General features: G+C 43.1%; 1 protein-coding gene across 2 annotated transcripts; it reads right to left on the reverse strand.

Moving 5' to 3' along the window:
- Positions 1-1,721: 1,721 nt before the first annotated feature.
- On the reverse strand, positions 1,722-26,408 carry SPRYD7 (SPRY domain containing 7). 2 transcript variants are annotated; one of them, XM_051832278.2, is made up of 6 exons: positions 26,094-26,407; positions 20,245-20,361; positions 16,912-16,986; positions 16,456-16,622; positions 11,170-11,272; positions 1,722-4,716 (listed from the first exon to the last, which is right to left on the reverse strand). In XM_051832278.2, exons 1-6 carry the CDS (start codon positions 26,197-26,199, stop codon positions 4,619-4,621), a joined length of 666 nt encoding a protein of 221 aa, XP_051688238.1. In that variant the 5' UTR covers positions 26,200-26,407; the 3' UTR covers positions 1,722-4,618. The 2 variants fall into 2 exon arrangements, with proteins under 2 accessions (XP_051688238.1, XP_002720778.1); XM_002720732.5 differs by lacking the exon at positions 16,912-16,986 and having other exon boundaries at positions 26,094-26,408.

A 26,408-nucleotide genomic window follows, 5' to 3' on the forward strand; every position in this document is an offset into this window, starting at 1 on the left:
CCAGCCTGAAGTGCTGGTATCCCATATGGGCGCCGGTTCTAGTCCCGGCTGCTCCTCTTCCGATCCAGTTCTCTTCTATGGCTTGGGAAATTCGTAGAGAATGACCCAAGTGCTTGGACCCTTGTACCTGCATGGGAGATCCACAAGCTCCTGGCTCCTGGCTTCAGATCAGCTCAGCTCTGGCCATTGTGGCCATTGGGGATGGACCAGTAAATGAAAGGCCTTTCTCTTTGTCTCCCCCTCTCTCTATCTGTAACTCTACCTCTCAAACAAAATCTTTTTTTTTTTTTTTTTTGACAGGCAGAGTGGACAGTGAGAGAGAGAGAGACAGAGAGAAAGGTCTTCCTTTGCCATTGGTTCACCCTCCAATGGCCGCCGCGGCCGGCGCGCTGCGGCCGGTGCACGGCGCTGATCCGATGGCAGGAGCCAGGAGCCAGGTGCTTTTCCTGGTCTCCCATGGGGTGCAAGGCCCAAGCACCTGGGCCATCCTCCACTGCACTCCCTGGCCACAGCAGAGAGCTGGCCTGGAAGAGGGGCAACCGGGACAGAATCCGGCGCCCCGACCGGGACTAGAACCCGGTGTGCCGGCGCCGCTAGGCGGAGGATTAGTCTAGTGAGCCGCGGCGCCGGCGGCTTTTTTTTTTTTTTTTTAAGATTTTTTTTATTTATTTGAAAGTCAAGAGTTACACAGAGAGAGAGAGAGAGGTCTTCCATCCGCTGGTTCACTCCCCAGTTGTTTGCAAAAGCTGGAGCTGCACCAATCTGAAGCCAGGAGCTTCTTCCAGGTCTCCCATGCAGGTGCGGGGACCCAAGCACTTGGGCCATCATCTACTGCTTCCCCAGGCCACAGCACAGAGCTGGATTGGAAGTGGAGCAGCCGGGTCTTGAACTGGCACCCATATAGGATGCCAGCGCTTCAGGCCAAGGTGTTAAGCACCTGTGCGACAGTGCCAGCCCCATTATCCCAGTTATTTTAAAAGAGCAAGTTGAAGGGGAATCTCAAGTCTTACTCAGTAAAGGAAAGAACAGCAGTTACCTGACTCTACTATTATGATTCATGTGAACAGCCCTGCCAGCTCCCAACGGTATTTCCCTGCCAGGCTGCATAAACAATGCCAATGGAGGTGAGTGCTGGTTGACTGTATTCCACCTATGAGTAGAGTACTATGCTTGGTTCTATCTATGTAGAAGAAAATTCCACAGTTTGGATTATAGATGCTTTCCCCCTAGTCTCATCATTTTTACACTATTGGGGCCGGTGCTGTGGTGTAGTGGGTAAAGCTGCCTCCTGCAGTACCAGCATCCCATATGGGCATTGGTTTGAGTCCCTGCTGCTCCACTTTTGATCCAGCTCTCTGCTATGGTCTGGGAAAGCAGTAGAAGAGGGCCCAAGTCCTTGGGCCCCTGCATCCTGTGAGGGAGACCAGGAAGAAGCTCCTGGCTCCTGGTTTCAGACTGGTCCAGCTCCAGCCTTTGCAGCTATTTGGGGAGTGGATGGAAGACATTTCACTCTGTCTCTCCCTCTCTGTCTGTAACTTTAATAAATAAAATTTTTTTAAAAAATACAGAAAGTTCATCTTTACATTATCTAAAACCAATTACTGATTTAATGTATTTTACCACATCCAAGATTTCACTACCATTTCCAACTATGCTTCTGGCCTATACATAGGCTTAACCCTCACAAGTAAGCATAAAGTGAATGGAGATGTGAGCAAAAGTATCATGCATATTGTTTTTATTGATGACTTAGAAAAGCCTTAATTCAAATTATAATTGATATCATTATCAAATTAACTCATAATATAGTTTGAAAACATATTCCAATTGTAACTGATAGGCAAAGGCAGTTAAAAGCCAAATTTTCTTTCTCTGATTTTTAAATATGTAACATGATTATTCATAATATTTGGTTTTACATATCTAGCACTGCATAGTCCTCACAACATTTAAATCACTGAATTAATAACAGAAAATAAATCACTAGTTAATTTTCAGTCTGAGTGTAAAAAGCTGTACTGGTGGGGACAAATAGATTTTTGCAACATACAGAATCAAAACAGTTGGCAGTGACTCTTCAGGCACTAACAAATGCAGGTTTTTGTATGTTAAAATGCAAGAAAGTTTTTTATCCTGTCCACAAATATATTTAGCTGTCATTAAATATTGAAAGTATGGGTATATACTATACTAACACCATCCTATCACCCTAGGGAAAGGTTTTATTTTAAAATTTCTCCTAGATCAGTACATTAAAAAAAATAGACTTTATTGCTTATAACAGTTTGGATTTACAGAAAAATTAAGCCAGTACAGTATTCTCATAATCTCTGTTTCTCCTGTTATTAACATCTTACACTAGTATGGTATATCTGTTACCATGAATGAATGAATATATTAATAAATTCTTAAATAAATAAAATACATGGTTTATTCAGGTGTCCTTACTTCTCCCTAAGGTCTTTTTGCTGTTCCAGGTTCCTTCCAGGATACCTTCCTCGGGGGTGCGGCAGTTTCTCAGGCTTTCCTCGGTCCTGGGGACCTTGACGGTTTTGAGGAGCATGGTCAAGGATCTCGTAGGATGCCTCTCTGCTGGAATTTGGTGCTTCTCTCATCAGACCGAAGTTACCAGTTTTAGAAGAAAGATCAGTGCAATGTAACCTTCTAAAGAGGAATTCGACAGACACAGATTACAAACACATCTAGACTTCACCAAACTGTTGCCATGGAACACAAGCTCATATCATCTTTGTAACATGCCTCTTTGTAGGATTAGAAGCAGAGAAGAATACGGTGAATTTTAAAAAGGTTGCCTTTTGAAAAAATGACTAAGAGGTAGGTAACATAAAAACAGCAGTGGTCACTTTAATTTGCTTCCCAAGCAAGCATGTTTTTTATGAATTAAAGTGACTATGACAGATGAAAATGCATAAATAATATATAGCTAATTGAGTTCTATGTATCTTGAGGTAAAATTTGCTATTTATAAGATAAATGTTATCCTAGTACATCTCTGTTTTTTAAAGCACTTGGTTACATTTTTGTCTACCAAATAAACAACAAATAAGCACTGTGCAGGATCTAGCCCATGAGTCAAAAATAGCCCATCTTACATCCTTAGAACATTTATGGTAGGTGATATTTCTCCAAGAAGTCTCCTGTGCAGAGCTTCTCGGCCTGCAGCGTGCACCACATCCAGCTGAAGGGTCTCTTCAGAGACTCCTGCCTCTCCCTGGCCGTCTCTGATGCCGTGGGGCTGGCATAGGGCCTGACAGTGTCCCTTTCTAACCAGCCCCCAGGTGATGGCAGCAATGCTGAACTGAGGCACACTATGAAAACCACTCCTTCAGAGCAGAGGAAAACAACATTTATTCAGTGTCTGTGAGGATTAAGGTGTTTTACATACATTATTGAACACATAGAGAATCAAGGCCATACCTAGGATCATCCCTGTGTATAAGTGGGGAACAAGGGGCTCAGAAAGGCTGCAGAATTCACCTGAGGATTAGGCACAAGACCACAATTCAGATCTCCTCCCAACTGCACCACCCATGGTTTGCTAGCACAACATACAGTACTGCTTCGTGTGCATAAAAGCAGCAAGAAGAACGCTCCTTGGCATGCTCTTTTGAAGAGAAACTGTACCTAAAGACGTGCACAGTGAAAGTTCGGGTCAGCAGGGTATTGACTAAAGGACTGGGATTCTACCTGGACACAGGCAAAGGCTCCGAGTCCTGGAGAGGAACCACTTATCTCTGAATTCTGATACAGTCAAGGGTGGAGTAAACTGACCGTATGTTCACAAAACAAGAACGTGTTTAATATATTACTGATAGTCTTTGACTGTTATTTTCATTATTACTTACAGAAAATATGCATTTAAATAAAAGTCCTTAAAAGGCTAATCTCATTTAAGTTTAAAGCATCATACTATTTTGAATGTCTGCCAGTGTACATTACATTGATAATCAACCACTAACTCTGGCATGGAAGCAATACAGCGGGACAGTCTTCATCAAAATGTTCTGACAATACTAGTTTATCTTCTCTTACAAAGCCAACCAGAAGCAATGGCATTACACAGCAACATAAGGAGTTGAAGTCTTAGGGAAAGTTGTACTGTGTGCAGTAAACAGATTGACAAAACCGAAGTTGCCAATAATATAAATTTCACTGTTATACTTTTGTATGTAAAAAAAAATACTGAGACACAAAATTATTAGACTGCTGACTCAAAATAGTTAATGGAGTTCTAAACTTTAGAATGACAAAAAATCCCACCCAATTTTATACCTCTATCAAAACATATTTTCTGTAAGAAAAAGTCCCTTTTAAATATCTATATACATATTACCATGTAATACTGTTAATCAAACCCATAGTTATATTTATTTAAATAAGAATTAAATAAACTATCCCAAATGCTGATTTTCACATCACAAAACATAAGTATTTTAAATCACAACTTCTGGGTGGAATACTGAATACATTGGTTCCTTTGACAACACTAACAAGCATATTTTTAAGAATATATTTTTATCTATAGGTACGATAAAGCTTTATTAAATGGTAAACACTTTTAACAGTGCAGAAATATGAGTTTCAAAGACAAATACATTCAGAAGATTTGCTGTTCAAATAGTATTTTTTCAAAACCAGGTGGTGGAGTATGATAAAATTCACTGAACTGGCAATCCAAAATTGCACTGTCATCAACTAGATGATAGAAAAAGAAAGAAAACAAATTAGCAACATATACCTTTATTTAAATGAACACATAATTATAAAATAAACTATTTTCATAGTATCATAATATTCATAGGAAAAAAGGATAAACACATCTGGCTGTCCAGGTTACCTAAAATAGCCATAGCAAAAACCAAAATCTATCCAAAACATTGAAGAGGGATCTATATATCAAAATATTAATAATTATCTCTAGGTCAGGGGTAGGGAACCCTTTTTCTGACAGGAGCCATTTGGATATTTTTAACATCATTCATGGGCCATACAACATGATCAATTTATTATTAGCCTAGGGGCTGGTGCTGTGGCCCCATAGGTTAAGCCTCCACCTGCAGCACCAGCATCTCATAAGGGCACCCATTCTGATCTCTGTCATGGCCTGGGAAAGCAGTAGAAGATGGCCCAAGTGCTTGGGCCTCTGCACCAGTATGGGAGACCTGGAAGAAGCTCCTGGCTCCTGATCAGCTCAGCTCCAGCTATTGTGGCCATTTGGGGAGTGAACCAGCAAATGGAAGACCTCTCTTTTTGTCTCCCTCTCTCTGTAACTCTGCCTCTCAAATAAATAACAAATAAACATTTTTTAAAAAATTAGCTTGTTGTAGATGTACTGAATTCTGAGTCCTGCCTACAGGGGCAGACCAAATGATTTCGCGGACCTCAAACAGTCCATGGGCGAGACGTTCCTCATCCCTGTGAATATGGGTATTTTAGTTTATTCTGATTTGCCTATCTATATTTTCTCAATTTTATAAAATGTATATGTATTACTTTAAAAATATTTTATTTTGAAAAATTATTGACACAGGAAATTGCAAAAATTCTGCCAGGAGTCCAAGGTACACTTTGTCCTGCTTGCCCAGGGTTAACATCACATACAAGAACAGTACAGGGTGCAAACCAGGCAACTGACATTGGTACGCTATTGTGAACTAAACTGCAGCCCTGATTCATGTTTTTCACCAGTATTTACTCAGGAGAAATGAAGGTATAAGCCCATATGAGGACTTGTACATAAATGTTCCTAGCACCTTATTTATAATGGCCCAAACTGGAAACAACCCCTACAATCCACCAACTGGTAAAAGGACAAATTGTAATATAACCACATAATGAACAATACTCAGCAGGAATAAAAATGAGTGAATTATTGACACATGTTATAACACAGATAAGTCTTAAATAATAATACTAAGTGAAAGAAGCCACACCCCAGGGGCCGGTGCTGTGGCATAGTGGGTTAACACCATGGCCTGAAGCGCCGGGATCCCATGGAGGCGCCAGTTTGAGACCCAGCTGCTCCACTTCCAATCCAGTTCTCTCCTATGGCCTGGGGAAGCAGCGGACGATGACCCAAGTGCTTGGGTCCCTGAACCAGTGTCAGAAACCCAGAAGAAGCTCCTGGCTCCTGATGGGAGCAGCTCCGGCTGTTGCGGCCAATTGGGGAGTCAACCAGTGGATGGAAGACCTCTCTCTGCCTCTCCTCTCTCTGTGTAACTCTTTCAAATAAATAAATAAATCTTTTTTTTTTTTTTTTTCTGACAGGCAGAGTGGACAGTGAGAGAGAGAGAGACAGAGAGAAAGGTCTTCCTTTTGCCGTTGGTTCACCCTCCAATGGCCGCTGAGGCCGGTGCACCGCGCTGATCTGAAGCCAGGAGCCAGGTGCTTCTCCTGGTCTCCCATGCGGGTGCAGGGCCCAAGCACTTGGGCCATCCTCCACTGCACTCCCAGGCACAGCAGAGAGCTGGACTGGAAGAGGAGCAACCGGGACAGAATCTGGCGCCCCGACCGGGACTAGAATAAATCTTAAAAAAAAAAGAAGCCACACCCCCCAAAATGTTTTTAAGTATGCACTTTTGAGTCTATTTATATAACACTATAGAAAATGCAAGCTCAAGCTATGAAGTGACAGAAAGCAGATCAGTGGTTGCCTGGCTGGAGTTGGGTTAGAGGGGTAAGCACCAAAGATTATAAGGGGCAAAAGGAAATTTTATGGGGATGAGTATATTTTTTATCTTCACCACAGTGATGGCAAAACAAAGCAAATACCACCATAAGGCAAAGCAAGCCACTAACAGGCAAACAGTGAACATGTCCTGCTGAGGACTGCGGTCTAGGCTACTGAACACGTTGTCTCCTGACTTAAGAGGTAATGACGTGCCTGTTCTCTTCACAGCTATCTGTCAAGATGCCCACATATGTTTAATGCACAGTACTATTTATTTTATATTGCTAACAAATGCAGGAAAAACCATTCTGCAGTGGATCTGAGATTTATGGAGTCACCAGTGATTTTAACAGGGTAGTTTCTTTTTTTTTAATATTTATTTTATTTACTTGAAAGACAGAGTTATGGAGAGAAGTAGAGACAGAGAGAGAGGTCTTCCATCCACTGGTGTACTCCCCAGATGGCCGCAATGGCTGAAGCTGCGCCAATCCGAAGCCAGGAGCTTCTTCCGGGTCTCCCACATGGATGCAGGGGCCCAAGCACTTGGGCCATCTTGTACTGCTTTCCCAGGCCATAGCAGAGAGCTGGATCAGAAGAGGAGCAGCCGAGACTAGAACCGTGCCCATATGGGATGCCGGCACTTCAGGCCAGGGCTTTAACCCGCTGCACCACAGCGCTGGCCCCAACAAGGGTAGTTTCAATGCAGTGGTGGTAATGGCAACCAGACTGGGTTTGCGAACACACAGTGATAATAAAGGCAGTGTGCATAGGTTATTCTACAAGACATGGCCATACAGAGAAGGGTAAATACAGGGCTACCAGTTCAAGGGAGGGCTTCTGGGATGGGAGAGATTCAGAATGTTTATAAGTGTTGAAGACAAAACTGATGACATGACATACAGATGGAATAACTGGCACAGTGAGCCCGTAGAGCTGGGAGGTTTGAAATCTAGATCACAGTGCTGCAGTCAAACAGGTAAAGCCACTGCCCGCGATGCCAGCGTCCCACATGGGTACCGGTTCATGTCCCTGCTGATGGCCTGGGAAAAGCAGCACAAGATGCTCCAAGTATCTGAGCTCCTGCTACCCATCTCGGAGACCTGGATGAAGCTCCAGGCTCCTGGCTTTGGCCTGGCCCAGCAGATGGAAGATCTCTTTCTCTCTGTAACTGTGACTTTCAATATAAATAAATCTTTAAAAATTTAATTAAAAAAATAAAAATGAGTTCTACACTGCAGAGTGCTTTGAATGGGTGGAAAGAAGGCAAGACTGCAGTCAATCCGAAAATGCCTCAGGAGGGAAGGGAGAGAGGAAGTGGAATTCACTATTGATAGTCTGTTTTTTTTTTTTTTTTTTTTTTTTTTAATAAATTCAAGAAGCACAGTGAAGGTCTGGAATGCACAGAGATGTAGAAGAATTTCCAAAAACTATTGAGAGCTTAGATTAAGACTGGAAGTCAGGTTATTGTGATACTTCTTCAGTGTTGTGCAGGTTTTTTCTCTCCACTGGTTGAGTTTAAGAGCAGACAAAAATGAATGACCAGACTGATCTAGAATTATGGATAGGATGGAGAACAAAGGGTAAGGCATCTATTTTTATTTTTGATAGTATCAGTCTATGAAAATATTTGGTTTAATTGGACTGATTTATGAATTTCAATTTATGAAATATATTATACTAATCTATAATTTATTACCCATCCTTTCCTACATTAAAAATAATGTCCAAGAAAAGAAGCAATTTAGATTAATGTTATTTGTCATACTCATATAATTCAGTCATTCTACAGATATTTCATTTGACAGAAGCCATCTCAGATACCAAGCTACATTTATATTCATTTAAGTAAACTAAAAAATAGTTTTAGGCTTATCTAATATGCAAGAATATTAATCTAAACTGGGTTTTAAAATATACTTTACATTCAAAGGTATAAAAAGTAAAAAAAATAACTGAAAGGTAAAGTTTGGAAGAAAGGAAGCCTAGTGAAAACCTCAAATGAAGCTGGCGCCGCGGCTCACTAGGTTAATCCTCCGCCTTGCGGCACCGGCACACCGGGTTCTAGTCCCGGTTGCCCCTCTTCCAGGCCAGCTCTCTGCTATGGCCAGGGAGTGCAGTGGAGGATGGCCCAAGTGCTTGGGCCCTGCACCCCATGGGAGACTAGGAGAAGCACCTGGCTCCTGGCTTCGGATCAGCGTGGTACACCGGCCGCAGCGGCCATTGGAGGGTGAACCAACGGCAAAGGAAGACCTTTCTCTCTGTCTCTCTCTCTCACTGTCCACTCTGCCTGTCAAGAAACCAAACAGCCGGCGCCGTGGCTCAATAGGCTAATCCTCCACCTTGCGGCGCCGGCACACCGGGTTCTAGTCCCGGTCGGGGCGCCGGATTCTGTCCCGGTTGCCCCTCTTCCAGGCCAGCTCTCTGCTATGGCCAGGGAGTGCAGTGGAGGATGGCCCAGGTGCTTGGGCCCTGCACCCCATGGGAGACCAGGAAAAGCACCTGGATCCTGGCTCCTGCCATCGGATCAGCGCGGTGCGCCGGCTGCAGCGGCGGCCATTGGAGGGTGAACCAACAGCAAAGGAAGACCTTTCTCTCTCTGTCTCTCTCTCTCACTGTCCACTCTGCCTGTCAAAAATTAAAATAAAAAAAAAAAAAAAAAAAAAAAAAGAAACCAAACAAACAAACAAACAACCCTCAAATGAAAAGTAAATCACAAGTTTTGTGGTTATGGTCATTTTGTTGAATATTTATACTTATTGTTGTATCCTTTACTGACATCCCAATCTGTCATCACTAATGGGTACGTTTATAGTCATGACAAAAAAGTTAAAAACTAGTTTTTACTAGGACACAATTCTATGTTTTTATAAAGTAACTAAATGAGGAAACGAAGACTCATTAAAACCATATACAGAAGCATGACTCGTCCATTGATTTAAAGTTGGTAACATAAAAACTGAAGCAGGAGAGAGTGATAAAGGCATTGGGTTTGTTTATCTATTTTTTTAATGAGAAGGACTTTGTTTTTTTGAGATATGCATAAAAATTTCAGAAATAAAATGATAGAGTAGGTGGCATCTTCCTAACAGTAATACAGGGAGGGAGGTGAAGATCAGGAGGAACACTGGGAGAGGAAACCCGAATGGCTTTCTCTTCAGTACATCTTTGAAATTCTCTATAATACAAATTAATTAAGTGGCATAGAATCATCTCTTTAGAAATACAACTTTTGGAGGGACACACACAGAAACGTGAGTACTTATACAGCTATCATAAGCAGGGCAATTAATATGAACCACTGTAAATCATAATTTCTCTCACAAGAGCACTAACATTCATGTTAGTTTATAAAGGTAACTAATGTTCAATCTACATATAATATTCCCATCCCTAGTTTCCAAATAGTCTTTGCAAACAAATTTCTTGCTCTTTAATCTTTCCTAATAACTGAACAAAAAAAGATTTGTAAATTCATTTTATTTTATTTTTTTATTTTATTTATTTTTTTGACAGGCAGATTTAGACAGTGAGAGAAAGAGAGAGAAAGGTCTTCTTTCTGTTGGTTCACCCCCCAAATGGCCACTATGGCCAGTACGCTGCGCTGTGCTGCGCTGATCCGAAGCCAGGAGCCAGGTGCTTCTCCTGGTCTCCCATGTGGGTGCAGGGCCCAAGGACTTGGGCCATCTTCCACTGCCCTCCCAGGCCACAGCAGAGCTGGACTGGAAGAGGGGCAACCGGGAAAGAATCTGGTGCCCCAACCGGGACTAGAACTCGGTGTACCGGCGCAGTAGGCAGAGGATTAGCCAAGTGAGCCTTGGCGCCGGCCAAGATTTGTAAATTCAATAAAGCTTTTTGTAATTTTCTAGAATAAAAGACTACAGGATGAAAAAGGGGATAGGGCTATTTCATGTTTAAGTATAATCACTGTATTTAGCAACCTTTATTTTTAAAGTACAAATACCTTTATTACAGCATAAAGCAGTATTTTAAGCATTAATTCATTTTACAGTAAAAACATTTTATGTACAACTATAGAGAATTCGCTAAACATATAACTTCAACTTAAAAATGGATTATGATTTAAAAGTGAGCTGAATTGTTTGATACACAAATTGAAAATATTTCTGCTATAGAAAATAACTGTCCAGGCTAGCTCAATAAGCCCATTTAAACTAAATAGTAGCTGAATTATACATTTATAAATATGGTTTGAATTCTGGGATGAAGAAAAAAATGTTGGCTTAATTTATCAAAATAGTTGTTCTTCTTAAAATTAAGTTAGCAACCTTTTTTTAATATGTGGGGAATAAAAACCATTCCGAATCCTGCAAAGGAGGATTGTAATACACTACTGAGTAATGCCATATAAAAAGGACCTTATTAACAACTTTTCCAGACTTGTATTAGTTATAAAATTGATACAAATGTGAAACAAAAGTTAACATATAGCTAATAATATAACAAATATTTTAGCTTACCATAAACAACTGGATACACTGTTCCTCGTATACCTGATGCTGGACAATGCATGTTTTTTCCATTCAAATATACATTCAACTCTACATGGTCATATGTAATACCCTATGAAGGAAAGAAAAAAATTGAACAAGACAAAAATATAAATGTTCAATAAAAACCTGAGCAGTCAGAAGACACTGATTGGGAAGTATGCAACTGAAAAAAGGTGAGCCTAGTGTCCTAATAGATTTCTTTATTTAATTCATTCATTTATTTGAAAGACATAGTTACAGAAAGGCAGAGGCAGAGAGACAGTGATCTTCCATCCATTGGTTCATTCCCCAATTGGCCACAATGGGCAGAGCTGGGCCAACCCAAAGCCAGGAGCCAGGAGCTTCTTCCAGGTCTCAGGGGTGGGGTGGGGGTGGGGGTGTGATGGTGGTGGTAGTGCAGGGGTCCAAGCACTCGGACCATCCTCTGCTGCTTCTCCAGGCCATAGTAGAGAGCTGGATCAGAAGTGGAGCAGCCAGGACTCGAACCAACGCCCATATGGGATGCCGGCACTGCAGGCAGTGGCTTTTACCTGCTACATCACAGTGCTGGCCCCCTAACAGATTTTATTAAGGGTTTAAAATTTGGTGAAGTCTACCTGAACTGCCTTAAAAAAATTAGTAGTGATTATGTAGGAGGAAAAAGTCAGATAAAATTTTAAGAGTCCACATTAAAACAAAGACAATGGTTTAAATTGTAATCCTATGTTTGGATAATCTGGATTTTATATTTTGAATATTAAGATGTTATAGGCACCACATATCATAAACAGCTCTTTTAAACTCATACAGACAGCACTGCTTTCCTCTATAAACAGTTGATCTTAAGAGGAGAAAACAAAGTTTTCACTGCTAAAGCTTGCTACTTCTCACTGTTTCACATTGTGAAGAACATCTTTATAAAACAAATTTCCCACAAGAAATCACATATTTTTTGTATCTCTTTATAACCAAGGTAAATGCTGTACTTAGAATTGAATATAATTGGTCACCTGTGTCAATATAAAGAAACAGAAAAACAATAGCTCAAAGATTAAAAAAATACAATGGAATAAAAAATGCTACTTTTTAAATGTATGATTAAAAGATCACAATTAATAACAATTAGAGGGGCTGACACTGTGGTGTAGTGGATAAAGCCCCCGCCTGCAGTCCTGGCATCCCATATGGGTGTCAGTTTGAGTTCCTGCTGCTCCATTTCTGATCTAGCTCTCTGCTATGGCCTGGGAAAGCAATAGAAGATGGCCCAAGTCCTTGGCCCCTGCACCTGCACACGAGACCTGAAAGAAGCTCCTGGCTCCTGGCTTCAGACTGACCCAGCTCTGGCCTTTGCAGCCATCTAGGGAGTGAAACTGTGGATGGAAGACCTCTCTCTCTGTCTCTCTCTCTTTCTGCCTTTCTGTAACTCTTTCAAATAAATAAATAAATCTTTAAAAAAATAATAATTAGAATGCAGAAAAACACTTAGCCTGTATTATGTAGCAAGCACTACTATAGGCACTTCATATGTATTTCCTCATTTTATCTTCCCAAGATAGGTATTATTATTCCCATTTTACTGATGAGGCAGCTGAGGTACGGAGAGGCTAATGATTTAACTAAGGTTTCACAGCTAGAAATGGCAAAGCTGAGATTTAAACCCATGCAGGATGGCTCTGGAATACTTGCTCTTAATTGCTGTGACATACTACTTCTCTTTAAAACTTCATACAGTAGTTACTGATGATAAAATGAGTTCTTTGTGTTGAAGCATTCAGAGTATACGGCAGAAGCTCCCTTTGTGTGGCACACCTCCTGAGAGGCCAGCATCCATGTAGCTGCTCCACTTCTGACCCAGCTCCCTGCTCATGCGCCGGGGAAAGTATTTGGGCCCTTGCCACATATACTGGCGCTCCGGGTAGAGTTCCAGCCTCCTGGCTTCAGCATGGCCCAGCCCCAGCTGTTGTGCCCATGTGGGGAGTGAACCAGTGGATGGAAGATCTCTCTCTCTCTAACTCTACCTTTCAAAAAAAAATAAATAAATCTTAAAAAAAAAATAAAAAGGTTAAGGATAGATAGTAGAGATCTTTCAATAAGTGCAATTATCACTGACCAGGATGTAAATGACTATAATGACCTCAGAGGTTCTGATTGTGGATAAATTACATCAACTTAAAAGCTTTCTGGGGGCAGAAAGATCTCCTAGATCATCTGGACTCCACTCCCTCCTTCTGCAGGACAGCGAAGGCCCAGAGAAGTCAGTCTGGTGAGTGCTACACACACAGTCTCCTCAGACCTTAGCCAAGCCATGGTTAGAGCGCAAAGTGCTTTGTTAATAGTAATAACCAATATTATTTATTACTATTGAGGAATATTGAGAAAGATAAGTAGTACACAGATTGCTTTTGCTTCATTTTAGCTTATGTATTTAAATATAATAAAGCTATCTAATGCATGGGATTAGCTTTTTTCATGAAGAGACGTTTCTATTTAAAAAACAAAATGTAATTATATAAAAAGAAAGTGCGAGACCCTATGGGACTGCAGGAACTCTGGCAGGCCAGATCAGCAGGTCTCACCACCTGGGGGCAGCAGAACCCGCTGCAAGCGAGCTTTAGGCCCTGACTGCAAAATCCCAACACCAGAGAGAAGTGAGGGAGGGTGTGAGAACCTCCTCCGTCCCTGTCAGCACTGACAGCAAGTGTTTTCTAACCTAATCTGTACTTTCCTGTGCCCTGGAACATGGGCTGGATTCTGCCACATGACACCAAACAACAAGTGAGAACGGTTCTCCTGTCTTCTAACCCAGTCTGCTTTTCCCCTGCCACTGTCAGCAGTGTGGCAAAATTTGTGCTCAAGTGTTTGAACTAGGACAATAAAGTTAATATGGTAATGTCTTACTTTTTTTCACCTCTGCATATATTTCATACTTTTTAGTTCTCCTCTTATCAGAATGGGCATGAAAACTCCAAGACTAGTTTAATAACGCTGACAGATGAAAAATGGCATTCTTAAATCTGCCAGTTTGTAATGAGGCATCTCAATGAATGAGATGATAGGAAGGCAAGAATAATACATGGAAACTCAGTATATCCACAAAGAAAACCATTTGCTACTATTATCTTTTCCTATGTTTGAATTTCATTTTTCAGTGTAAATAGGTTGACAGCATCAACTTGACTTCAAGATTCTCTTTCCAAAAGATGTTCCATATTATGGACAGCTGGGGATGACCTGCAAACACAGAATGAACCACTACAAAAGAACAGGCAAAAGCAGATTTTACAGATGGCTTATGCCCTTAGTCTCCTTTTTTTCTCTTTAGTCAGTTTAGGGGGGACATGCTTTCAATGATTAGAAACTAACTATTCTTAATATTTTTTAAACTGCAGGAAAGACTGACCATAATTAAGGATCCTAATTTCTACACCTTTCCTCATCTTTTTCCTAAAACACTGTGCCCTTCTTTAACTTAGTAACCTGGATTCCCCTTGCCTCTGCCATTTCATTATTAGAAGCTCCCCCTCTTTACTTACAGACTCATTTCCATTTGCTGCCAGAGCCACAGTTCTGTGCACAAGGGCACTTAGGCTAACAGAGACTTTGGGACCCTGTTCTCAATCCATAGCTAACAGCATCATCTGTGGTTAGGGTTTCCCTGGATAACACAGTATGTGAGAAAGAGTTTGGAAAGACACAAAGAGATCTTTGGGTTACATTTTCAACAGGGTGGCTTTGGTACAGAGTTAAATCTATTCCATCAGGAATAACGATAAAGAAATCATTTTTTTTTAAAGATTTATATATCTATTTGAAAGAGTTACAGAGAGAGGTAGAGACAGGGAGAGGGAGAGACAGGGAGGAGGGCAGAGAGAGGGAGAAAGAGAAAGAGAGAGAGAGAGTATCTTCCAACTGCTGGTTCACTCTCCAGATGGCTGCAATGACCAGGCCTGCGCCAGGCTGAAGGCAGGAGCCAGGAGCTTCCTCCAGGTCTCCCACAAAGGTAGCAGGGGTCCAAGCACTTGAGCCATCCTCCATTGCTCTTCCCAGGCCATTAGCAGGGAGCTGGATCAGAAGTGGAGCAGCAAGGACTCAAACTAGCACCCATATGGAATGTCAGTGTTGCAGGCAGCAGCTTTACCTGCTACGCCACAACGCCAGCCCTGAGAACTTTTAAATAACATATAACTCTTACTCTGGTTTCCTAAAAAAAACAACAGCAAGCTTTCCTACAATCAAGCCTTAGGATTTTGAGTCTAGCTGTTTCAAGAGTTCTAAAAGTAGAGGAAGTTTAGTTAGATTAAGTTTCGGACCAAAACTTCTGATAAATACTGTAATTTTGTGACAGAACTTTGATAACAATTCAGTAAAAAATGTGGATGTTTTCTCTAAGAGACTGCTAGCCTCAGAAACCTCCAACGCTTTTTGATACAAGGGTCAGTGAACTTGTAACACTCAGGGTCACAGCTTCTGTGAAAGCCAGCCCAGAATTCTGCTGCGGCTCACACTGGTTTTCCCGACTGGCAGTTCTAAAACGGAGGGCAACTGGGCAAGGCAGCAGCCTCTACTTCTGGTACTGTCTGCTACCTCATTAGATACACATGAGACTGGATAGAAACAGGACTCATAAAATCAAGCTCGTCCCACTAGACATATATCCACCTCCAATTGCAGGTCACTCCACGCAACTCCAAACCCACCAGAGCAAGAGGTATATACACTCTTAACACTCAAACCACTAAAGAACCCCCTCCTCCCCCAGTCCCCACAACTGCCCGTGTGCATGCTTGCAGTAGCCCAATGCCACCAATATGTGACATTCCTGGGGTGAGCCATACATGCATGAGGTATGCACAAGACAAACAGACAGCTGCTGCGCAGAACACCAGGCCAGGTGCAAATCGAGGTGCCACGTATGGAAGGGATGAGCCAGAACACAGGGCTGGGAGCAGACGGAAGTGCCCCGTGCTGAGTACCATGCCTTCCCACTCAAGAAAATGCCCTGCCCAACTCTCAGCATTGAGTCAGGCGGGGGAACGAACCTCTTCCCGCCATGCTGTCTCCCTGGTGCTCAGGCATAAGCCCCCGGTAAACCTTATCTGGGTTGCACATTGGCCTCCTTTCAATTTTCATTGTAAGGGAACCAAAGGACCTGGAGTCAGTATCACAATGCCAGTGCCTTGGAATTCAAACCAGACAGTCCCGGGCAAAAGTGCACACACCGCAAGCAGCTAATTTAATAACTGATGGGGAAAGCAGTTCCTCCAGGACACTCACCACCACGTCCCCCTCCTGCGGGAGGCTGTTTGCCGGTAGCCTGTTCTTCTCTTCATTGTTGTGGTACAGGGCTCCATCGTTTCTCATCACCAGGCTGTGCACGTCCCGGCCCAGAGGGATCTGATTCAAGTTAACTTTCTGAGTTGCAACACCAATACCCCAGATTCCTAAAAACATCATAGTTTAAATGCTCCTAAAATCTAAAGAGTGTAAATATAAATGGAGTTATTTTTAAAGGGAGTGCAAACTGTTTTTCACAGACATGACATGCTATCACTAAACTGTTTTCTGTTATGTTTAAAAAAAAAATCTGAAAGTAATTTGCAAACCGTACCCAACTGTTTTCAGCATAGAAGACAGATAAGAGAGCTGCGTCATCCCGGAGCTGTACTGCCCAGAGTTAAATCCTGACTTAGCTGCATTATCTTGGGCAAGTTACTTAACCTGTTTCCTCACCGGAGAGCCTCACGGAGTTATGAAGATACAATGAGATAATCCAAGCAAAGCATTTGGAACACTGTGAGCACTTGCCTAAATATGCAAAAAGGCGGGTGGGGTAGAGTGGTGAGCAAAGCACACAGTAAACATTAAAAAAAAAAATCCAGCTATTATCATCATTATTCATTAAAGAATATTTTTAAAGAGCTATATATTCCATGTCAATGACCTAAAGTTCTTTCAAGCTCTACCTCTGGCAAATGGCAAACTGTCAGTTTTTCTGTCTACAACTAGTGATAGATAATGTAGGCCATGAGCAATGTCATGGAGGGGAGATGATTAACAAAGTGTAAGATCATCTTCTCTCTCGCTCTCTTTTTTCAAAGATTTATTTATTTGAAAGGCAAAGTTACAGAAAGAAGGAGTGATCGTCTATCTGCTGTTCATTCCCCAAATGGGCACAAAGCTGGGCCAGTCAGAAACCAGGAGCCAGGAGCCAGGAGCCAGGAGCCAGGAGCCAGGAGCCAGGAGCTTCTTCCTGGTCTCTCACATGGGTGGCAGGGGCCCTAGCACTTGGGCCATCATCCGCTGTTTTCCCAGGCGCATTAGCAGGGACCTTGATTGGAAATGGAGCAGCCGGGACTTGAAATGGTGACCATATGGAACGCAGGCGGTGGTTTTACCCACATTGCCACGATGCTGACCCTAAGATGGTTTTCTTACTCAGTATCTTAAATTGCTCAGCTTAAAAAACCATTTGGTCTAGGCTGATTTTGAAGCAGGCTAAACAGAATACACAGAGTTCTTGATGTTACCTCAAATTGCTTCCTTCTCAGTTTTTTATCAAAATGAGGAGAAATTCTATAAACAGAAGAAAGTTTGAAGACTATGTTGTCAATGTATTCATTTTTCTGGATTGAGTGAGATCATTAAAGCTATGTGCTTAGACTCCACTGCTGTAGCCTCCTACACAGCTTGACCACACAGCAGGAGAGCGGTGAGAGTGACAGGAGGGGAGGAGACTACTTTCTTTTTTTTTTTTTTTTGTCAGGCAGAGTGGACAGTGAGAGAGAGACAGAGAGAAAGGTCTTCCTTTGCCGTTGGTTCACCCTCCAATGGCCGCCACGGCTGGCGTGCTGCGGCCGGCGCACCGCGCTGATCCGATGGCAGGAGCCAGGTACTTCTCCTGGTCTCCCATGGGGTGCAGGGCCCAAGCACCTGGGCCATCCTCCACTGCACTCCCGGGCCACAGCAGAGAGCTGGCCTGGAAGAGGGGCAACCGGGACAGAATCCGGTGCCCCGACCGGGACTAGAACCCGGTGTGCCGGTGCTACAAGGCAGAGGATTAGCCTAGTGAGCCGCGGCGCCGGCCCAAAATTATACATTTTTAAAAATTTTTTTCAAGATTTATTTATTTATTTGAAAGCCAGAGTTACAGAGAGGCAGAGACAGAGAGAGAGAAGCCTTCCATCTGCTGGCTCACTCCCCAGATGGCCGCAGTGGCCGGAGCTGGGCAGATCTGAAGCCAGGAGCCAGGAGCTTCTTCCGGGTCTCCCACGAGGGATCAGGGGCCCGAGGACATGGGCCATCCTCCACTGCTTTCCCAGCCCATAGCACAGCAGGGGGCGGCTTTACCTGCTACACCACAGCGATGGCCCCTTGAAATTGTACTCTAAAAACCCTGGTGCTACAAGGTTCTTTGGATTTTTTTTTCCTCTCTTGGAAGCCCCCCTCCATGTCACTCTGGCTGGAGTTCTTTGACTCTATTTTTAGATCTCAAAAAAAAATAAGTAAATAAAAGTCAGTTCACTAGCTGCAAAATGTGCCTGGTTACTGTAATCTTCTCACATACATCATACTTATTTTTCAAGAGAAGCAGATCTTTTCTTGAGCCTTAAATCAAATACAAATTTTTATGTGGATTTTCTATGAAGGATACTATCCTCAATGGTATCCCTAAAATAAATGAATTGCTGGAGTTTGTAGCACTCGTCCTGCAGTGAAACTTGAGGTAATTGTGCCCAGTTCCATAAGAGTAAGGAGGCTGTAGAACCCTGTCTACAAATTGCTGTTGTGAAAGTAGTCTCACTGGCGCCACGGCTGTGGCGATTGCCCCTCTTCCAGGCCAGCTCTCTGCTGTGGCCAGGGAGTGCAGTGGAGGATGGCCCAAGTGCTTGGGCCCTGCACCCCATGGGAGACCAGGAGAAGCACCTGGCTCCTGCCATCGGATCAGCGCGGCGCGCCGGCCGTGGCGGCCCTTGGAGGGTGAACCAACGGCAAAGGAAGACCTTTCTCTCTGTCTCTCTCACTGTCCACTCTGCCTGTCAAAATAAATAAATAAATAAATAAATAAATAAATAAATAAGTATAATTTTGAAGGGGAAAAAAATTGACAACCAGTTAGGCATTCAGTTACCAGGCGGGGACAAAACCCAACAAAATCCAGCTAAAGACCTGATTTACAGTTCTCCATCCTGTCTGGCCTGCTCATGATGAAAAACCACCCAGAAGGCTGGGATAGGTAACCTGTTTTCACAATAAGCATGAACTGACTTTTAATGGAAAGGAGAGGATGGATTCACATTTGTTTCATATGTTTTTTTTTTTTTTTTTTTTTGACAGGCAGAGTGGACAGTGAGAGAGAGAGACAGAGAGAAAGGTCTTCCTTTTGCCGTTGGTTCACCCTCCAATGGCCGCCGCGGCCAGCACGCTGCGGCCGGCGCACCGCGCTGATCCGATGGCAGGAGCCAGGAGCCAGGTGCTTTTCCTGGTCTCCCATGGGGTGCAGGGCCCAAGCACTTGGGCCATCCTCCACTGCACTCCCGGGCCACAGCAGAGAGCTGGCCTGGAAGAGGGGCAACCGGGACAGAATCCGGCGCCCCGACCGGGACTAGAACCCGGTGTGCCGGCGCCGCTAGGTGGAGGATTAGCCTAGTGAGCCGCGGCGCCGGCCTGTTTCATATGTTTAAGAAATCCAGTATCTAAAACTAATTTAGAAAAGAAGCTCTAGAGATATATTAAAAGGGTCAAAAATAATAAGATAAAACAGCAAGAGTCTACATTTTAAATGCCAAATACAATGGTTCATCTACATCCATTAACAGTGCCTGTTTTTCACACACTTTCATACTCAGAGCTCCAACAAAGAGGAAAGGGCAGCTCCTGTAATTCTCACTTATAGATGAGAAAACTGTTTAACCAGGATCATACAAAAGTAAATGGAACATCCAGGTCTTCTAAGTATGAAGTTGGTGCTTTTATATTATCTCCTGAATCTTGTTTATATATTGAAAATTACCTTAATATTTAGAATGATTAGGACTTTTAATAGCAAAATACCATAATACTAACCTGTGGACTGGATTTTGAACTCAAAGTAGCTTTTGTTTTGATGTAAAGGAGCACTGGCTAAACAGCCTCCTGTCCCACAAATTCTTCTTCCATTTTTTACAATGACAACATCTGTTCCTAAACAAAAACACAGATATTACATCAAGTTTTATGTCTTCATATCCAACAGGGTTAGTTTGTTCACTTCTAACTCTTTGTCTACCAAAGATAGGGATGCTTATATGTACTTCAAAATACAGAAATACTGATGTTATTTTAACATATAATTTATCTTTTTCCTGGCATTGTAGCTGTAAGTCTTATTTAAGTAGCTTAAAATAAACTATAGTACCTCTGAAACATGCTGAAAAATTTTTTTTAACATTTTACTTATTTAGTTGAAAGGAAAAGTTATGCAGAGAGAGGGAGAGCCAGAGAGGGAGAGAGAGATCATTCATCTGCTGGTTCACTCCCCAAACAGCTGCAATGGCTGGGGCGGGCCAGGTGGAATCCAGGAGCCCAGAGCCTCCTCCGGGTCTCCCACATGGGTGCAGAGGCCCAAGGACGTGGGTCATCCTCTGCTGCTCTCCTAGGTACACTCGCAGGGAGCTGGATTGGAAGTTGAGCAGCCAGGACATGAATTGGCGCCCATCTGGGATGTCAGCTGCAGTCTTGCCCACTATGTTACAATGCTGGCCTCTATACCGAATATTTAAAACACTTTTATATGCTTTAACCATGTAGGGAGCTGTTACAGGTCATTATGGAAGCTAATCCTCAGGAATAAGCAACAGAAGCAGGAGAAATAAATGCAAAGAAACTGAGTTCTTGACAGCACAGTCTTTCCTGATGCCAGTGCTGCTTTTGTACATTTTGGTGACATGAATCAGTAACTATTGCTAATAAATGAATGTGATGATTTCATAAATCCCTTAATTTAAACAAAACATAAATATTTAAAAGAAACTTCAGCAAACTGAACTGATATAATCTACTGAAGATCAGTTGAGTGTCTCTAATGTACAAGGAACTATACCAGAGCTTAGTCAAGGAGGAACTGGAGCACTCACAGGATATGCAGAGGAACACAGATCTGTGCTGAAATAGGTGACAATGAGAAATGCAAATTTTAGGTTACTAAAATGTTTACCAAGATAACTACAGCCAATCACACTGTGAATATGTGAACAGGGTTTTAACTTCATCACCTGCAACTTTCATGGAAAATTTTAGTTTTAACTCAAATGACATTTATAGATGAAAGTGAGAGAGATACTCGTCTTTTGATTTATGACTCCAACACCGATCATTTACATGTTGTGATTCAGGAAAGCATGTGTATCAGAGAACATAAACAGATGTAACATAATTCTAATATGAAGGAAATATCCCGTATCAAGGCTGCAGCTAATTATTACCACTTTGCTGGGAATTAAATGTACAAGTTGAACAGATTTGGATATTAGAACTGTACTGGACTCTTCTTGAGGGGGTTAAATTAGGGTATAGTAACAGCAGGTTGAATTCATACTACACAAAAAATTTTCTGGGACAAATACAAAGGAGAAATGCTTTTCATATCCCACCACAATTCTAAACTGGGTGATTTAAGAAAGATATACTCTCTTAAGACAAAACTAAGATTCCTACTGTGTGGTTATTAAAAAATCATCAGCATTCTTTTGTTTTTCTAGTTAAAAATGTTAAGCCCTAAATTCTAAACGAGAACCTTATAAATAGTTTGCATCTAGCTACCCCTCATACCTCCAGTGGGCTCATAATGCAGAGCTTCCTACTTGATGACAAAGACGACAGAGGAGATGGCTCACCAAGCAAATGATTCAGGAATGAATGAATGGATGTGCTATACCAAGCACTTGGTGGTGGACATGTCACACCTATCTTCCCTTTCCTAACGGACTTCCCTCTTGTATCAAAACAGTTCCAGGGATGTTGATTCACACTCTGGCTTCAGGGGTGAAGCATTTGACCTGGTTGTCAATCACTGCATTCCACATTTCTTGGCCACAGTGATTGGGTCAAGAATGGTTACATGACCTAACCAGCCACAGTTAGAGAGTCTCAGGAATTTCTTCAGAGAACAATGGGATAAATACACTCTTTCTTGCTGGACCTGAATGAGGAAGCATACAGTGCAGGGAGCTGCTGCAGATCATCATGGAAGCCAATCCTCAAGAAAAAGCAACAGAAGCAGGAGAAATAAATGCAAAGAAACCGAGTTCTTGGCAGCACAGTCTTTCCTGATGCCAGTGCTGCTTTTGTACATTTTGGTTACATGAATCAATAAATTATGTAAACAATTCTGATTTGTAGTTTTTACTACTTACAACTGAAAGCAACCTAAGTGAAACACATTTTCAAGAACTACACGAATAAATGACAATTTCCCCCTTAACTAGCAATGCTCTGTGGTCCACACACATACTAGAACCTTCTAATAACAAGCCTATACAGTAGATAATTTACTCTCTTGGACGTCACTGCAAGGTGATAATGGAAGTATCAGAAGGCGCTTAATACAGGAGAATCTGCTCAGTTGGAACCACAGAAACAACCTTTATTCTTTTACTTCAATATCAGCCCAATCTTTCTCTCCAGAGCATTCTTTTTGAAAAGATTTATTTATTTATTTGAAAGGCAGAGTGACACAGAGAGAGAGACAGAGACAGAGAGATAGAGATCTTTCATTCATGGGCTCACTTCCCAAATGGCTGCAACAGCCAGGGTTGGGCCTGGCTGAGGCCAGGAGCCAACCAAGGACTCCCACGTGGGTAGCAGGGTCGGGTCCCAAGTACTTCGGCCATCTTCTGCTGCCTTTCCAAGTCCATTAGCAGGAAGCTGGATCAGAAGCAGAGTGCCCAAGACTTGAACCAGCACTCCGCTATTGGATGCTGGTATTGTAAGCTGTGGTTTAATGTCCTGCGCCACTATGATGGTCCCTCCAAAATATTCTCTGAGGTACTGTGATTTTTTTATAAAGATGACTATATTTAGGGAACATTCTAGATGTTTGTGAATCATTAGGTAATCATTTAAGCTTATTCCATTTCTCTTTATTTCAAAGCTACCTTATTGGATCCCTGTAGTTTGCGGTTTTATTAATCACGGATATTGTTTAGAAAGTCAAGGCTAATTTAAGTATAGCCAGAGCAGCATATGAACACAGCTAAAGAGTAAGTACAGTCCTGCCCAATGTGGGCCTTTGAGGAGTAAGCCAGTAGATGGAGCTCACTCTCCTTGTCCCTCAAATAAATAAAAACAAAATAAAGATTTACTCATTTATTTGAAAGGAAGAGTGTCAAAGAGAGAAACAGAGTGAGAAAGAAATATTCCATCTGCCAGTTCACTCCCCAAATGGCTGCAACAGCCAGGACTGGGACAAGCCAAAGCCGGGGTTCAGGAACTCCATCCAGGTCTCCCATATGGGTGGCAGGGGCTCCACCACTTGAGCCATCTTCTGTTGCCTTCCCAAGGCATCAACAGGAAGCTGGGTCAGAAGCAGAGCAGCTGTGGCTGGAACCGGTACTCTGATATGAGATGTTGGCACTGTGGTTTAACCTGATGCACCACAACACTGGCCCCAATAAATAAATTTTAAAAAGCATTCACATTCTTTAGGTTACCTAATATATTCTTTCACATATTCATATACCAGCTTACTTCAGAAAGTTCATGGAAAATGGAATTAAAAGAAGTTTGGAGGAAAAATTTTGAAATACATGCTAGTTTTTTCATAATACACATTTTCATGCACTTTTTAGAAAAAGCTTTATTTATAAGTCAGAATTATAGAGAGGGAGAGACAGAGAAGGAGAGAGGAAGAGAGAGATCCACTGGCTCACTTCCTAAATGGCTGCAATGGCCAGTGCTGGGCCAGGCCAAAGCCAGGAGCCAGGAGCTTCTTCCAGGTCTCTCCCGTGGGTGCAGGGGCCCAAGCACTTGGGCTATCCTCTGCTGCTTTCCCAGGCACATTAACAGGGAGCTAGATCAGAAGTGGAGCAGCTGGGACTCGAACCAGTACCCTATGGGATGCCAGGGCTGCAGACAGTGGCTTAACATGCTGTGCCACAACGCCAGCCTGTTCATGAACTTTGTGAAGACCACTCATATACGTGGTTTCTAAATTCTTTTGCATGAAAGTAAGCTATGTTTTAATTCCATTTTTCATGAATTTTTGAAGTACCTTCATACATGCTGCTCTATGTGCTTCTCATATTGTCTACTTAACATGAATTCATGCTTGAAGTGTACTCTTCTCCTAATGCAACAACTCTTTCCTCTCTTTTTATTTAGGTTCTCAAATCAAGTCTCTCTGTGACTGGAGGATCTGAATTTACTAGGAAAGGTTAATAAAAAACATGTAGATGAAAAACAACGGGGAGGGTGCCATTACTCTATCCAATTTACAGGTGAGAGTCGCTGGGCAGCTTTGGGAAGAGGTAAGCAGGTGGAATGAGTGCAGGTGACAAGTTTTTCCTAGAGAAGACGGAGGCCAGAGAAGTGAGATGCTCTAAGGAGCAGACTGCAGTAATTCAAGAGTCTGGCAGTAGTGATGGGGAGAGGAGCTACAGCTGATCACAAGCGCGAGGAACTTGTCATTGACTGTTTTCTCAGCACTTCAAACGACGCCTGCCACCCTGCAGACGCTCAGTAGCTCATTTTCAATTCCGTGAAAGGATAAATGAAATGGAAATATTTTCTGAGGGACACTGTAGAATATGAACACCAGCTATCTCTAAATGATGACAGATAAGAAATAAAGATTACTTATGTACTACATTTGGAAAATCTGGAAAATACTGTAAATACCCACAGGCAAGATGGTCTAAGGATCACATTTAATATGCGCTATAAAAATATAAAAATGAAATAGGCAGAATATTTCCAGAATTTTAAAGAATGTGGATAGAAGCGGGCACTGCTATAAACATTAAGACCTGTGTGTCCTTTCAATGCACTTTCAGACAATGTGGGAAAAATCAAAAGTGGAGAAGAGTATTTCAAATAAAGCATTCCACAAAAAGGATAGGACTCTAAGTTTAATAATCAGATTGGAAAATCTCTCCTAGAATCATATTCCAAGAACATGGAAGGATGTGGTTAAAGTCTAAGAATAGATACAGTACCGTGGAGAACAGGCTCAGGAGGGGATTGGAAGAACTTTAGAGAAGTTACGCGGCCATTTGGAAATGAAAGGGAAAAAAAGCCACAGATACAAAGGAGTAAAGCGCTGTTTTATTTTGCAATAGCCTGACCTGCTGGGATGAGGCCATGGCGATGAAATTACAGCACCTCTGACCGTGACTAAGGAGAAGCCGGGCAATGGGAGGCTTGAGTTGAAACGACAGGTTCTGAACCGAGGAGCGACTTTGCGTGTCCGCAACCAGCCTTATTTTGGCTTTAGGAGGGAAAAAGGAAATTATTTCCAATAAAACAAACTGCAGCCTATAAACGATGGGGCTAAAGTGAAACCAGCGAGCGTCAGCGCAGAAGGAGCAAGCTTTCTGAAAAAGTGCAGCTTCCGATGGGAGCGCGACAGGAGAGGCCGGGGGCACCTGACGCCGTCGGGGGAGGCAGCTCCGAAGAGACTCCCGGGCAGTGAGGAGGTCAACACACCCACTCCGATGACAGGCGCAGCTCTGAGCGCAGAGCCGCGCCCGCGGCAGGCGCGGCGTCGGAGGGACCCTCGAGACGCAGAGGTGTCGAGGGCTGAGCGGCCAGGAAGGCGGTTCGGGTCGCCGGGCGGGCCGCGGGGAGGACAGCAGGTGCGACCGCGGACCCTGCACTGCCCCCGGCCCGCCGCGCCCTGCCCCCGCGGGCCGTTGGGTCTGCGGAGGGGAGGCCCTTACCCATGTGCTGCGTGTCCAGCTGCACGGCCGGCATCTCCTTCAGAGGGATGTGGCCGGTCCCGCCATCTCTGCAGCACCGCAGGCAACACCACACCGAGGAAGCCATCGCGCAGAGCCCGCCGCCGCCGCCGCCCCTACACCGCGGCGACACCGCCCCCCTGCGCTCCGCTCCGCCTGCCACCTACGGCCGAGCGCCCCAGGTGTCGGAGTGGAACTCAGGGCCGCGTACAGCGACGCCTCAGGCCGGGAGGACGCAGCGCAGGCTGAGCGGAGACGGGCCTGGGAGGAAGATGCGGAGGATCGGCGGGAGCGCCG

The sequence above is a fragment of the Oryctolagus cuniculus genome, chromosome 9 (assembly GCF_964237555.1).
Source record: "Oryctolagus cuniculus chromosome 9, mOryCun1.1, whole genome shotgun sequence".
Classification (NCBI taxonomy): Eukaryota; Metazoa; Chordata; class Mammalia; order Lagomorpha; family Leporidae; genus Oryctolagus; species Oryctolagus cuniculus.

Excerpts from the sequence above, each read along its gene's own strand:
- SPRYD7 (XM_051832278.2), bottom strand. The coding sequence starts at position 26,199 with ATGGCTTCCTCGGTGTGGTGTTGCCTGCGGTGCTGCAGAGATGGCGGG. Across the intron at positions 16,987-20,244 it reads GTTCAAAATCCAGTCCACAG|GCAAGTGCTCACAGTGTTCC; the intron begins GTTAGTATTATG and ends TTGCATATTTAG. Across the intron at positions 4,717-11,169 it reads AGTGTATCCAGTTGTTTATG|TTGATGACAGTGCAATTTTG; the intron begins GTAAGCTAAAAT and ends TCTATCATCTAG.